This window comes from Stegodyphus dumicola, chromosome 6, assembly GCF_044657685.1.
Source record: "Stegodyphus dumicola isolate Sdum_Otavi_A_Nest chromosome 6, ASM4465768v1".
Taxonomy (NCBI): domain Eukaryota; kingdom Metazoa; phylum Arthropoda; class Arachnida; order Araneae; family Eresidae; genus Stegodyphus; species Stegodyphus dumicola.
The window spans coordinates 146,515,530-146,532,497 of record NC_140773.1 but is presented as its reverse complement, the minus strand read 5'-3'; the positions used below and the strand labels follow the sequence as shown (position 1 = coordinate 146,532,497).

Sequence of the window (16,968 nt, the reverse complement as noted above, 5' to 3'; positions counted from 1 at the left end):
GCAGTGTATGCAAGTCATCCTAAGTTAAAATGTCGGTTATACATCTCTCTTATTTATATATATCTTTTCTGAACGGAACAATGAAAGGTGTGTTAACTGTCTTTACTGTATTTTCTCTTTTAATATATGCAGCTTTGAAACTGATCGTAGTCTGGGTTACAAGGTATTCTTCCGAAAGAAACGCAATTCAAATAAATAAAATCAAATTCTGGAAAATTTATATTAATAAATATATTTTAAATGCTCATTTCAAAGGAATAAATAGAAAATTTTAAAACAATTATCTGAAGAGACATTGCAACACAAACAATTAAAATAAAAGTATAAAAATTTTAAAATTACCTAAAATAATAACTATGACAAAATATATATATAAAAAAAACTATTTGAAAAAAAAAATAAATGCTGCACCTCTATTTACGCAGTTTGAGTAGGTAAATAGAAATTTTTAAAACAGTTATTCAAAAAAAAAAAAAAAAACATGCAACTTAAACAATTAAAATGAAATTCGAAAAAGAAAAAATTACTTAAAATAATAAGTTATAATTAAAAATATAATATAAAGAATATTATTTGGAAAAAAGGAACGATGGTGACTTTTTTTCCTCTTACGGGAAAGAAACTAGGTTACCATATATTAAGAAGTTCGCCAAGTGAACTAACTATTCTTGGTGCAAACTGTAAAAAAAGTGCCAACATAAATTTGTGAATTTCTCCATAAATTTTGCTCCAAATTTGACAAAATTTCATATTTAGGCATAATTTGAGTTGTAGAATCAAAATATGTAAAAAAATTGGTATTTTATTTCAGAAAAAGTCTGATTTTCTGTCAAAATACCTATGTTAGAATAGTGCTATATATATATAAATCTAATATATATCCTAAGTCGCGCTTTCGAGACATGCAGAACGCAATTTGAATTTTGTCGATCGGCCCAGCAGAATGGGAGATATAGAACTGTCCCCCCTTTTTTTTTGAGCAGTGTACATAATTCATTTTATTTCCATTACTATCATTAATGCATTATAAATTAAAATCTCTTCAAATTATTTTCTACATCTCAGAAGATTATAGTAGTTTCTTATATACCTTTCGTTAAGAAATTGTAGTCTATAATAAAAGCTTTTATTCAGTAAGTATATAATGTAAGTATTTTACAGTGAAAATCGTTTAACACGAAACTGAGGTGACTGAGATACTTTTTCGTGTTATAGGATATTGTCTCCCCCCTCCCCGAAAAAAAATATTCAACAAAATTAAGTTTATTAGATTTTATTTGTTTTACATAGATATCTATATATTCATGTATTTAATAAAATCAATGAAACAAAAACATCCACAAGAACTTAATTTAATACAAAATTTTCAAGTTTTTTGAAAAACAAAACATTTATTAAGGTTTTGGAAAATAATCTGATATTTTTCTTTGCATTGTCTTTTTAGCAACAAATTGTTCGATGTCATCCATTTTGTTATTCATTTCACCGTTGGAATGTGCATCTAAATAACTGTGCATACTTTTCATGATGTTCCTCATTTTGGATGACGTGGGAACAGGAACTACATTAATCATTTCATTTTTGTCGTTGGAATTTGCATCAATGACATCTTTTTAGCTTTGGACAAACTCCAAAATGTCTTTGTCTGTAATAATTGGGGCTGTACACACATTATCATCATAATCTACTGCAACGAATTCTTCCAATGATACAGTAGGACAATCCAATAATACAGAAACTTTCTCAGACATTGGCGCGAACCAAATCTACTTATTTTTACACACACTATGATGTATTCGTCACCAAATTCCAAAGCCAGCTGGTGAAAGAAGAGATGTTTTTGTGTGGTGTTTGTAGGGATGGAGGGTGAAATAGCTTAGATAAACAAAATTGGCTCGTATCACAGGCTATTCTGAGGGTATTTCAAAGCCAAGTTAGCTTCTTTTCTACGAAACATGTGAAACAACCTTTTTTTGCTAGTGAGGCTGGTGTTTTCTGTATTTTGTTCATTCCCAAAAGGGAAAATCTTATCATGTTAAGCGATTTTTCCTTTTGTGTTAAAAGAAAAAAATGCATGAAAATACATAGTAGTTTTTCGGGACCATTTAGTATTTTGTGTTAACCAATATTTCATCTTAAGAGTTTTTGCTTTAAACGTATTTCACTGTACATTAAATGTACTGTATGTTTGTTTCCTATATTTTAGTATTTAATTCCATGAAAGTTGCCTTAATTTTTTATTAGTCTTTGAAAATTTTAAAATTTTGTAAATGATATAGATAATGAAAAGTATTAGTTCTTGATCACATATTTTTTTTTCTGTGGTGTAATTTTAAGAATATTAAAAATTGAATATATATATCTATTAATCGCTTTTGTGGTGAAATTTAGGAATCAGTTTGTACAATTTTGAACTTGATAACAGATTTTAGTTATTTTGTCTCTGTAATGTGTCATCAAATTTAAGTCAAATCAGTAGTGTATATTTGTATATGAAATCAAAGGTTTAAAAAAAAAAAAAAAGCTGATCCCCCCCCCTAAAAAAGTGCATGAACATACACACATGTATAATGCATAGCTTCATGTCTGCTATGTATTATACATGTGTGCATAACAGACATGAGGTTGTTATAGTTGTGAAGAGGCTGTTGTTAAAATTTTGAAAAAGCAATAAATGTGCATGTATGATTTATACTTAGAAGAAAAAGGTTTTAATCTATAACAACGGGTGATATTAATATCTTTAACCTGAGAACAATTAATATTTATGTTTAGATCTGTAATTGACTTGTGTAATTTTTCTTGTACTAAAAATATTTTAACTGATCATGGATAGGAAATTATTTTTTTGTTATGTTTGTTTCAGATATATGTAGATATATCTGAAATATTGCTATCTATATATAAATTATATTTTTCTTTTTATGTAATAAACTACACCTTTCTTCCCTATCTCCCTTGACAGAGTAAACATAATCCTGAACAGTTTGAACTGCTTGAAAAAACTAAATTTAAGAAGAATTTACTAGAACCTATTGTTGAAGAAGAGATATCTAAACTCGAAAGAAAGCTTGGAAGGGGGAAAATTGCTGTAAAACTGGCAAAACCCAAACCAGGTAGTTTAATATTTAAAAATATCTGTGTTAAATTTTGCTTGTTTGATTTCCTAAAATGATAATATCAATTATTAAGCAGTATTGTTTCTTCTTATTGTTAAAGCAATCTGTTTTTGATCATAATAGCATCTTAAAATTTTATTTATTATTGGGGAAGTGAATAATCTAGATTTATTTGATAATGTAATGAGAATGATATTTATCTAGAATTTTGTTTCTCACATTTTCTGAATAAACAGAAATCTTAATTCACATTATATGATTCTTCATAATGAAGAAAAACTTTATATTCCAAAAGCAGAAACATTCAATAATTATATTTTATGGTGAATCATCAGAAGAATAACATACGTAACTGGAGGATGAAAAATTAATGTGCATTGTAAACTCATTGGCATTTTTAAAAAGTTACATATAATATCCTGAAAAGGTAATCAGTTATGCACATGCCATTTGACTATGTTAATTTGACTGTTATTAACAATGGAAACCAATGACTTTCGCACTGCAAGCCATTGTTGGTGCCACAGTATGTAAATAGTAGATTTTTGACGCATACACAAAAGATTTTTATCATGAATAAAGGCAGTGATGTGATCAAGCTGCTTGCACACAAATTGTCGGCATTTGTAAAGCCAGATGTTTGATATCACCAGTTGCTGAACTTTTAAAATGTTACACAGAGCTTGCATTTCAACAGTACTTCAAAATCAATGTGAATTACGGATTTGGAGCTGGAGTCACTAAAAACAATCAGACTCCAGTTTTTGCATATAGTAATATAGTAATATTTTGAATCAGCATTGTGAATTAAAATTGATTAACAGTGATTACGTTCGTTTTCTTCTTTTGTCCTTATGGAGTATATAATGGCGACTATGGATTTAAACCGCATCTGCATCAAAAAGTTGAATGACCGAAATTGCTATACTTGGAAATTTAAACTGTAATTCTTGCTGATTAAAGAGGATTTATGGGATATTATTATTACAGAACCTCCATCTACAGTAACTGCAAAGTGGGTTTCGAAAGACGGAAAAGCTTGAGCAACTATAGGACTTTTATTAGAAGATAACCAATTAGGACATATTAGAAAGTGTATGACTGCGAAAGAAGCATGGAATATTCTCAAACAGTACCATGAAAAGTCAACACTGTCCCGAAAGGTTGGGCTTTTGAAAAAGCTGTCTAATTTGCAGTACAGCAATAAAGAGCAAGGGAACGATCATCTAATGAAAATGGAAGCTATTGTGGAGCAACTAGTACAGGGTTCTTACGAGCCTTAAGAGTCCTTAAAAGTCCTAAGATTTCTTGGAATCGATTTTTGGTCCTTTAAAGTCCTTAATTTTGGCCAAAATCAGCAGAAGGTATTTAATTTTAATCATCTGAAATTTCTGTCTGTTTTTACGACCACGATTTTGAGTGTGAATTAGCATTTTGGAGGAATATTTTTTGCAATTCAATGACGTATATTTGTTTATCTTTGGAATAGGTTCATGAGTTATAATTTGTATCTATTTCAAATATAAATGATGGGATACTGGAGTTTCTAAACAAGAAGTGAAACATAAGCATTTCGAAATTCATTTTATCTAATAAAGAGCTTGTTAACAACTTTTTGCTTTTGGGGATTTGAATTCTTCTATTAAACGGTTCTAAATTTGGCAACTTTTCAACATTTTGGCGATTTTATGATCAGTTTCTATAGAAACTGTTTAATTCTGAGATGAGAATTTTTCGACAATTTTTCTTAAAACATAGTAGCATTGATTAATTTCATTAAGATAACAACATTAAAATAAAATGTTTTTATTTTTCGCTGTCATATTATAAACTTTCAATTTGGAAACTTATTATACAATATTTTGAATCTGAAAAATAAACACGGTATAATGCTATAAAACACAATTTTCAAAACAGCTGTTAGCAAAAGCAAAATTAGCTATGTAATTAATTAAAAATGTTTCTTTTTAATGTTTTCATAGTAAGAGTTTTTCCCATGTAATTGTCTCAGAATATTCAAAATTATCGGAATATGCATGTTTTCTCTGTAAAATTACTTTTACACCATTTTCCTCCTTTTTTTCCCAAAAATATTTCTCTCTTTTTGCTGTTATAAAAATGGTAGTGATAATTGTTCTTTAGGATTTTAGACATTGCAGCTTGGAAAGTTTAGAAGGATTTGAAGACAAGATTTATAGACTCACGATTAGATTCGAGAAATATGTGACAAAATGAAAAATGTCTCCATGGTATCAACACATAATGAATGTATTTTACAGAAAGTTGGCAATGAATTTCTTACTTTTTGGAGAACGTCTGGAAGAACAATGAAAACATAATATTTGAATGTTTTACTTCTAATACTAGAATCTTAACGTCTTTATCTTCTCTTTATTTTCTCTACTTTTCACTAGACAGAAGCATGGAAAATATCAAAAATGCTTCTGATCTTATCACATGAGCAGGCATTATAAAAAGGGATTTCTTTATTAATAAAGAAATTGAAAACGTACAATTTAAAAGATTTATCTAATATGTTTTAATGCATCATACACATAATTGGCAATAGGCATTTTTCCACCTGATGCAATGTCTGTGGGTCCCAAATTCTGCTGCCTAGTGCCTTTCTAAATTCTTCTTCCAATGCCTGCTCTAAATTCTAAAAGTTTTGCCATTTCTAGATGGGAAACTAAATTCTAAAAATTCTGCCGCATCTGCCTTTAACATATATATTTCATATTTCTTCTGAATGTTCATATTACTAAAGATATAAAATTAGCCACTTTTTCTGTACATTCTAAATGTATTTAGTTTTTTTTTTTTTTTTTTTTTTTTTTGGAGTAACAGAAATCCTTAATTAAATCCAAAAATTCTAAAATGAAGAAGAAACATGTTTAAGAAAGAAATTGAGTACATAAAGAAAATTATTCTTCAAAGATATGTGCAGTTATTATTATGTAAATTACCCAATTGTTTATGATTTCAGCCTTTGTTATAATTTCCCATTTCTATTTCCTGATATGATAGAGTTACTGTGCAGGATTAAATTTAAATTAAAATTGTATAATTTTTGACCACTTGTCCATATTGTTAGTTTGAATTTGACTGTTCTTGTTTAATTACGTCACTGTGAGCTGTAATTGAATTTGTTAGCATCAGAACATGCCTTTATGTTCCGAGTTCTTTTTAAATAAGAAGCTTTTTTAAACCTTTGTCTCATATTGTAGTTACTTTCAGACATAGTGATAATATGCTTCATGTCTGTCGAAGGTGTTGGACTAACCAGATCAGGTAAACCCTCATAGGTACATTGTGGAGAGGTTGACAAGTTAGAATATAAAGTACGCAGAAACTAGCGAGAACATTGGTTTGCATATTGAGACAATTCTCTAATTGTTAGAAAAGATGCTTAAAGAGAGGGAAATTTATATAAACTAGCCAAAATGCTTGGGAAGACTTCAAATTAAAATGACTGATAAATATTTTGTTGAGTGTTGTTGTTACAAAACATAAATGTTTTGTAGCTTTTAATGTGTAATTTTTCTAATATCGTTTAAAAATCAATGTCATAAATAACATGTATTTTAAACTGTGAAAATTTATTAGATTTTGATTTTAATAGGGCTTTTGTAACAAATATTATTAAAAATAAAATTTAATAGATGTCATGTAAATCCATAATGACTAAGGTTATCAAACTACCTAATTTAATTATAACTAACTCCTTACCCTGAAAAATTATCTCTACATATTAAAGTGAGTTATTGCCTTTCATTTATACTCACTTGGTCACAAGATAAAATACAAAAATGTAAAAATTCAAGTAAAACTTATTCTTTGCATCTACTGAGACTTATAATAATAAAAAACAACTTATCACCTCTGGTGCTTTAATGGCTAATTGGAACCTTAAAGTATATTAACTTGGTTACAACCCTTGGAACTCTACACGAAGCTATGAACAGATCCTGACTAACTTTCAACACTTGCCAACGGTACCTACATCAAGCCTTTCAGGCTTGTTCTAATCAGCAGGTCTGTATCTAGAAAAGCAGCGGTGACAACATTCAGTCTTTTGTTATGAATTATGCTGTTTATGATCTTATTTCTCATTTTAACGTATGTCATTTGACGCAAAATCTACCAGCTGTTTACTAAACCTCTAGATTGACCAAGTATGTGACAAAATGAGACATAAAAAAAATCAACATAAAGCTAACTGTTATTAAAATGTAAATGTCACTTATCTTCTTTCAAATATGGCCAATTATTGTAAGTGTGAAATATTTAATGCAACTTGATAAATTGCATAAAGTTTATTTTATTCTCAAACTTATTAATAATTATTTTCATTAAGTCATGTTTAGTAATAATTCGCACTACTTAGGGATCTATTTTACTTTTAGGATGGTATTACAAAAATTAAATTCAGGCATAGATAATATTTTTAATTGAATTTATTCAGTTCCCATTTGCTCATAGGTCCTTAATTTTTTTCATTAATTGTCCTTAAAAGTACTTAATTTCCGTGTGCAGAAATGTGTACGAACCCTGTAGTAGTGCTAGGTGAGCAAATTACAGAACCTTTATTTGTTGCATTTATTTTAAGTAGCATAGTTAAAAATTATGCTACGTTAATAACAGCTTTAGAAAGACGACCATAAGCAGATTTAACTGTTGAATTGGTTAAAAACAAATTGTTGGAAGAGTATACTCGTCAAGGCGAAAATAAAGAACCTTGTACAGGAAGCGAGAATAAAGCTTTGAAGTCATATTCTTCTTTAATGCATAAGATTCCAGCTGATAAGAATAAAGTACCTAATTGCTTCTTTTGTAAGAAATTTGGGCATTTAAAGACTGACTGCAGGAAATATGCAAAATGGAAGCTTAAGCATAATCAAAAGCAACAAGTCAACGCAACTATGAATTCAAGTGACATTAATGAAGCAAAACAATTTTCTAATCAGCATTGCTTTACAAGTGTGAATAATTTACATGGTTACTGGTGTATTGATTCTGGAGCCACCATTCATATGTGCAATGACAAAACTCTGTTCAGCAGTTTTGATTGTAATTCTGTTCCTGAAAGAATAACTTTAGCTAATGGATATACCGTGCTTAGTCAGGGAAAAGGTAATTGCTTGGTAAAATACCAGAATAATCAAAATGAGGAAATACAGATTACAATCAGAGATGTGCTTTTTGTTCCACAGCTATCTGGAAATTTATTATTCGTAAAGAAGCTGACTGATAATGGATATGATGTGAACTTTAAAGGTGCAGAATGTTATATTGTGAACAATGATAATTTAATAGCTTTCGGTATGCCAGAGGAGCTTTGTATGTTCGTAAGGAAAGTGAGCATGCTCTTCATACGAAACAAGTCCATACAGAATGCATTTGTGGATTTGTTGAATAAGCGAAATTGAAACTGATCAACCATAGGATTTCTTAAGTGAAATAAATGCTTATTTTGTTCTTAAAAGAAACAGCATGTATATTTTTACAATTTCTGTTCTTGTTTGCAACATGTTACTTATTTTTTACATAAAAATATAAAAAAATTTTGAGAAATAAAGCTTACACGACGCTTATCAAGGAACACTCCAAGTGTTTTGGTGTTTGAATTTTATTGGATGACGAACAATATAAAAGGCAAAGAAAGCCATCTATGAACTTTGCCTAAGAATGAAATTATTCTCAGAACAATTAGAGTATTGAAATCAAGAAAGTCAGACTGCAGACATTGCAATTGTGTCTCTGTCATCATCTTCCAGTGATGAATTAGATTTTGAGAAATATTTGGATAACTTTGAAAAGGCTAATGCAAAGCTAATTATAATAAAGAACCAAGAGCCTTTATATGAAAGAATTAAAAAAATAGAAACAAAATTTCAACACAGCCCTTGAAGAATTAGAGAAATAAGATAACTCTTGCAAGACACCTCTTTTAGAACTTGTATAAATTTATCCTGAAAAGTTAAAAGAAGTCGTACTGATACTAACAGCTCTTCCCCCTACTCAAGTTAATGTGGAAAGACTATTTTCGGCTGTGAAGTTTATAAAATCGGATCTATGGTCCTCTATCAAAGAAGATCATGCTGAAGCTATATTGCTTCTTAGAAATTACTAATGCCAGTTTTTCCATTTTAAATGAAATTCTAATTAATATAAATAATCTACTATGCCATCTTTTTTTTTTTTTTTTTTTCCAGTAGCATCAATAACTTCTTATATATATATTAAAAAAAAAAGTAATGCACGTGTATATATGTACATATATATATGAGGGAGTCGAGTCTTTAAGTTTAAAATTCCAGGATTCAGTGTCAGAATTGGTCACTTTCCCTATCGACTCCACAGCCCTGACAGATAGAAGTGAGTAGAAATTCACAGCTGGTTTTATGGTATAGTTCTGACACAGTAAATGTATAGTTTCACCACAGCTTTGAGGGAGGACACCCTGGTGAAAGTCTTCCATCTCTCTTTCCTGTCACCAACTTCTTGAGACAACTTTTGGCTAGCCCCCATGCTGTAAAGACACTCTATTTGCAACATCCATGCTTTTTCTGGAATTTGAACCTGGGCCCTTCGGTACTGTAGTCAGTATCGCTAACCACTACACTAACGGGGCAGCACTCTGGTCACAGCAGTGTAATTGTGTGGGATATCTGTACATGATCTTCAGCATGTTGAATGGAGACCTGATGAGCTCGAGGTATGTTGAACTGTTAGCTGAACATACTGATTCCAGTGAATAATGCTGCATCTCATCAGTCACAAGGAGGGCTTCAAAGAAATCATTCTCTGTTGGAATACTCATCTGGCATCTTCTTGAGCATCTGTGAAATGAGCTGCACCAGGCATTTTACTTTCACCACCAAGTCGCTTTCAGTACATCATTAAATTCCTTTAAAGACATATTACAGCTGTAATCCATGCAAAAGGTGAAGCAATATGATATTGAAACAGTGCATATACTAATATGACTTCAATGTATATTTAGATATTTTATGGTTTTATGTAATTGTTTATAGTTGATATTGGGATATTGTAAGAGTTATGACATGGTAGGATATCAAGAGATTTATAATATTGTGGGAGTCGTAACATTTCATATAATGCATGAAATGTTATTTTTCTGTTAAAAAGTATGTTATATGTTACTTGGAGATGTAAAAAGTGCAGAAAAAGATTGACAGGAGACTAACGCATACCATCTAAACAAAGATGGAAAAACTTTAGTACCACCACTGCATTTTATAATGATTAATTTTCAGTTTCTCAATAGAATTATTATATATATATATATATATATATATTGCCATTTGCACAACCTATTCACTATTTGAATTAAATATGCACACATTAAAGAAATATTAAAAATTTGTTACCATTTTAATTATCAAAATTTAAGTTATAATGCTTTAATTTTAAAATCTGGTGTAAAATTTAGGTCTGTTTAAGAGAGATCAATTTCTTTACGTCTGGTCGTAATTTCACTTAGCTTTAACCGTAAATTAGAATGCACTTTTAATTTTGTTCTGTCTTTATTTTTCAAATATAACATGGAAGAAAATCCTTGTTCACACAAATAGATTGTGCAAAAAGACAATAAAAACTTGATAGCTTTATTTGAAATGCATTTAAATTCTTTCTTTTTGGTTCAGTCAAAAGTTAACAGCATATTATTTTTGAAATCTTCAGGTAGAGTTTGATCACAGGAAATTTCCATCAATTGTTCTTTTTCTTCAGGAGATTTTTGAATTTAATTTTTAAAAATACTTTGTTTCTTTGTGTATCACCTATTTTTCTTTTGCGTACCACCAGTTAAGAATTCGTGGTCTAAGCATCTATTGACTTTGAACAAAGCTCAGATCGCAAAAATTTACAAGTATTAGAGAAAAAAATCAGTCAAGATGTTGGGGTTTTAATTTTAGAATTTAAAGTTAAAAATACTTTGCTTCTCCTCGTACCATTTATTTTTCTCTTGCATACCACCAGTTGAGAACTTAACTCTTATTTAACTCTTATTTAGGGTATACATTAATTCATTTGAGCCATCCAGAAAGTTCTGTAGTTTTTCAAATCAAAGCACTTTTCTTCTAATTATTTTATTACTGAGTGACCTTGATTGAAGCAAATGTTTAAATGCTGGCTTTTCTGCTCACATTGCATAATTCTAGTATGTGTGGGGACATAGTTTTTATTACCCAGAATTTCATTTTTGTTATATTATGATCTTTTGTTTCAGAAAGGAAAATGTTTGTGTGACTGCTCATAAAATTTATGCTATATAGTGCCAAATGCTGTGTCTGATGACAATTCAAAGGTAATTTGAGGAGTGCAAAAATTTTAACCTTGAAGATGGTGTCTGTTGTGAATGACCATCTTCTATAAACAAGGACCCATTAAAAGAAGCTATCATTGAAAATCCACACATTATATACACTGCCTTCCAAAAGTTAAGGAGTAGCATGTTTCTTGTGTGTAATTTGAAAAGGAAGCAACTTAGAAACAAGAAATTTACAGGACATGTTCAACAGTTTTTTAATGAATGTGACATAGAATGTTTCTAAAGTTTAACACAAAGATAAATTACAACAAAAAATTACACTCTTGGCAGAGAAATCCAGTCTTGGAGAAACAGAACATCACAGTTTTTTTGAAGAAAAATGGAGTGGTAACATTACAAAAATGGGTTCTAATAAGGAATGTGTCCTCGCCTAGCTGCAATACATTGGTGGTAGCAACGTTCCATGCTGTCTGTTAATTTGTGGGTCAGTGAAATGGGAAGCAATGACCAGACACAGAGTAATCCTTGTTTAAGTTTATCTAACGACCTTGGAAGAGGACTTAAAGCAGCAACCTGTCTCTCAAGGTAGCCCCAAAGATGCTGTGTCAGATTCAGGTCTGGGGGCTGAGCTGGTTATTCCATCCGCTCCACACTATGACCCTCAAGATATTCTTTAGCAACCCGAGCTCTGTGCAGTCGCACATTGTCATCTATCAGAAATCCAGGGCCAATAGCAGCGTCATATGGGCAGACATATTGATCAAGGTTCTCGTCTCGATATCTCTCACCGGTCAAAGTTACTCCATGGAACACATGCAAGTCAGTGTGACCGCTGAGAGAGATCCAAGCCCAAACCATTATTCCACCGCCTCTGTAACTGTGTCTTTCCACAATGTGGGATTGGTTTTATCTGGTGTGTTGTTCTCTCCAGATCAGCTAACAACCCGAATCACTTTCCAGTGTGAACCTGGACTTATCTGTGAAGAGAACAGACGCCTGTTGTTGACGGGTTGAATAGCAACTGAAGATGAACACTTGTTAACAAAAATTACGATTTTTGCATTTGTTTCCAAACTCCTATAAAGTATTCATTTCTATAAAATAAGAGTGATAGCTGTTGTTTTTGCATTATATTTTCTTAAACTTCATTACTGCCATGCACATGAACTGTGAATTTAAACTTTAATGACACATTTTTGTAATGGCGAGCTTTGACAAACATGCTGTTCCTTAACTTTTGGAGGGCAGAGTAGTTCAGCAATTGTAAGCTGTATTAAATATTCCAAAAAGTACAGTACACAATCATTTGGAGAAAATTGGATATGTATTCCGCTATGATGCATGGGCACCCCATACTTTTACACAGCAGAATATGCTAGCTTGAATAAAAAGCAGTGGTACACTATGAATTTTTGCCACCAAATCAGATAATTAATTTAAAAAAGTATTGATCCCAAATGGCAGTTTTGAAAGCAGAAATGGAAGCAAAGTGCACATTACTCCATAATCGTCAATGTGTCTTCTATCATTTGGTATCAAAAAAGTCAAAATTGGGTGCTCGGCACCCAGTTTTTTTTTTTTTTTTTTTTTTTTTAAAGCAGAACTTTCTAGGTGATTTAGTAAGAGTATTGTGCTAGCATGTACTAAATTTGACATTTCAGAAACCTTTTTTATTTATTTATTTTATAATTATAACCTATAGAAGTTTGCATGCAATCTAAAAATAGATATCTTTTTACGTATATTTTCTCAAAATTAGATGTTTTTTTATACAGAAGTTTCAGAAATATGTATCTGTGAGATAAAATTTTAACTTTAGCATGTCAATAACCACTTAATAAATGTCATCATTAATTTGATTATTTCTCTTTGTATCCTAAAAGCAATAATGTGGTTATAATAAATGTTTGCTATGTGCCATTTCAAAATTAATCACTGTGATATTATATAATGCTAAAGATCCCAGGGCAAAAGTGAAACTAAAGTCTTTTGCCCAATGATCCATTTTCCTTAGGGGTGACTTGAAAAAATGCCCTTACTTTGGCACTGTCTTCTCACCACAAGAATACATACCTCTCAACAAAATGTTTAGAGCTATCTGTTGTCATAGAAATGAGCCCTGATCTATTTTTCTTATGCTGACTTGTAAAAATGCATATAAACTTGCCATCTTTGTGCATATAATGGCGAATTGTGACACTTTTTTCATTATTTTTGCGTTAAGTAAAATTAAAATTAAGTATTATTATAATTTGTCTTTTGTCTTTCCCAAGGCCAGTATTTGCCTCTCCATCCAAAAAAGTAACAATAAAACTTTCAGCTGACTCATCTCTTCTTTAAGTGTATAAGAATTATCATTCAAGTCACTGTCTCGATTAAACGTGCTGGCTAGAGAAGTGATCACAGTAGACAAACTAAATGTGAATGAAAACTTTGGAATCGCTCATATGTTTCAATTCCCTTGTAAAACCCTGCTGCTGCCGAGGGGGGTTGAGGATGAAGCAACAGCTTTGTGAAACAGACCCATGTAATTCTGTTTACATTTTATGAATTGCATTGGAGTTTTGAGAATCTTACCTGTGTTTTATTATGGCTTTACAAGTTGCTTAATATTTTGGAAATTATTTCTTCTCCCCTTCCAAAAAAAGTTGAAATTCTAAAATTTTTTTTGTAGTTGAATGCTAGATAGATAGTCAGCCTTTTACCGTAGTAGAGAATTTTCGCTTGTAATTCTTGCATTACCTTTCTATAAACAAGATCTGTTAAGTGCATTTTCAACTGCATCAGCTTAGTTCTTATAAATGATGTGACTGATTTTCATTTTCGAGAATTTCTATTATAAGTGGCATTGCATACAGATAAGAAATTAAGTTTAGTATTCAAACCATATTGTTGTATTTCATGATATGGTAAAGATATCATTCTAAGTTACAGATATGTTGATGTCTCATTAAGTAACCACTCCAGGTAAGCAGGAAGAAATTGACAGTTCATTGTTAAAAAAATTAACAACACACTGATTCAGCAGTTCCTCTTTAGTGCACAAGAATTATCATACTTCCTAAAATCACTCGCAGAGTGAACTAAATTGCAATTAAGTGAACCGCTGAATCTTGCATCTGATTAAGAACTGATTCCTAGGCTCTTCAAGTCATATATATACAATAGTATGGACATCAGGAAGAAGCAGTTCTTGGGCTTCAAAAATATGTTTTCCCGAATCTTCCAGAAATTTTGTCAGGTTGGTGTGAAATCACGAGATGTTGCCAACTGGCTTACAAAATCATAGCCAAGGCCCATCAGAAGTATATTTGCTTATATCTTGCATTTTTCTTGAGGTGTTTTTACAATTTAACACGGGAGGACGTGCACTGTATTATGTAAAACGAGAGCGCGCATGGGGTGTCAACACACCCCAAGCAATTAAAATATTAAACACATAGTTATAGATTACAATTACAATTCAGCAAAAGAATGCATTCTATATTAATTGCAACATTTATTATTTAAAATAGCTTAAAATAATGCTAATTTTAAAATTAATAATTTTTTCTATGTCTAGGAATCATTGATTTCTATGAGAAATGTTTTTTTATTTGTAAATGCAATTATAATCCAATCTATGCAGAATTATTACATGAACAACGAGTTATGTAATTAATATTGAAATCCAATAGGTTCAAGAAGCATTAGTTATTTTGCAATATTTACATGAAGCATCCATTTTGCAGTATTCTTGACATGTGTTTTTTACACTTCCCACATATAGTTCTTGATTTTCTGTCTTTTTCCCTTGAGCACATGCAACATCTCCTGTATTATTATATATATATATATATATATATATATATATATATATATATATTGGTGGTTCATCAAATCATTTTCTGTGAGAAATTGGCCAACTCATAACTGGTGTACTATTGTCTGTGGTAAAGTTTCTTCCAGATTTGTATAATGGAGCTAGGATGAACTTTGCTACTTCACTAGAACTGCTGACTTTCTTTTTCGGCCCTCTGGCTGCTGACATGTGTAAATTTCCATGTTGAAAGCATAGAAGGTTTTAGAATCAACCATAGCAAAATCTTTATACCATATCTTGCAGGTTTCTTACATATATACTGCCGAAAGGAGTATCGTCCTTGAAAAGGTTCTATCTTTTCATTCAAAGTCATGTATTCCCCTACATGATATAATTTCTGTCAATTCTTGACAAAATTTTCAAATAAATCTCTTATTAGAGCTAATTTTTATCCTTTCTTATAAAATAGTTTGATCACAAGAAATGTCTTCTGAAGAGTCACACTCTTCTTCTGATTCAGACTAATGATCACTAAATATATCTTCATTATCAGAATCTTCTAAGTCTTCTTCTATAGAATCTTCATCCAACGAAACCCCCTCTAATAATTTTTGAAGTCTTTTTATTTCTTGATCATACATCAAATAAGGAAAAGACCGAACAGACTGACTTGCACACGCCATGGCTCACACTGAAAAGTAGTAACACGAAAGTGCGCGACGGGTGTCATTACACCCCAAACTATTATTTAAGCAACAATAAATGCTCAGAATTTGCCGTTTCCTCTCGAGACGTATAGAACATGACCTTGAAGGCAGCTACTGATGGACCTAAGCATTTCGGATTAAGGAGGAGATTGCCAGTGAATTTTTTTTAGCGTTGGGTGGCGTAACACTCCACGCACGTCTTCCCGAGTTAAACATTATTGCAGTCAGAATTGAAAGATCTTCAGTTCTATGTAATAAATAAACAGATAGCTAAGTAAAACAGTTCACAACGTTCTTATAATCCAGGAAAAATCAATAATACCATCAAAAAGGATTTAAATATTTACATTTATTTACTACAGGATAAATGAAAAATTTGTTGAATTTATTTCCCCTCTCCTGTGTTGCTGAAATTTGCAAACAAAAACTAAGGGAGTGATTTATGCAACCTTTCAGATGCTTATAATGTGTTGCTGAAATTTTAATTATGCACTAGGGTAAATAATTCAGTAAACATCTCATTATATTTTTGCTGCTTTATGTTATGTTTGAAAATTGCGTGTTTGATGTTATAAATGCCTACCTGATTTATATCCTCTAAAATGATTAAAAAGAAATCTCAGTGTATTCCTCTGGCTAAAGAAAAATTCATATGCTCTACTTTTGATTCTAGTAAAGCATTTTTTTCCCTTTTTAGTAATGGTTTACTTTTTTTTTTTTTTTTTGGAAAAACATTATAATTTATAAAGAATCTTTGGAAAAGTAAAATTAAATGTTTGCATATTTTTCTAATAGATGAAGCAATATTGTTTAATATTCACAAGTTTCTTTAATAGTGCACTTGAATCTCATAAAAAAAAAAGAGAAATAGGTATCACATTCTTTAATTTGGAATGCCGTACATTTGGAATTATATGCTGCAACTTTGATGGCATATACGAATATTTTTGCAGAAATTAAAACTGAGTTTTGCATTATATTTAAAAAATAAAACAGTTGTTGGGACTTTGAAATGACTCACTTCAGAAAGATTTATTATAAGCA

The 16,968-nt window shown here is 30.8% G+C and overlaps 1 protein-coding gene across 1 annotated transcript in view; it reads left to right on the top strand.

Annotated features, from left to right (window-relative positions):
- LOC118181281 (uncharacterized) overlaps positions 1–16,968 on the top strand; it is a 289,332-nt gene that overhangs the window by 194,305 nt on the left and 78,059 nt on the right. The window contains exon 10 of the mRNA XM_085818979.1: positions 2,966–3,116. Within this exon, the coding sequence (XP_085675105.1) occupies positions 2,966–3,116 (151 nt within the window). The remainder of the gene's footprint in view (positions 1–2,965; positions 3,117–16,968) is intronic.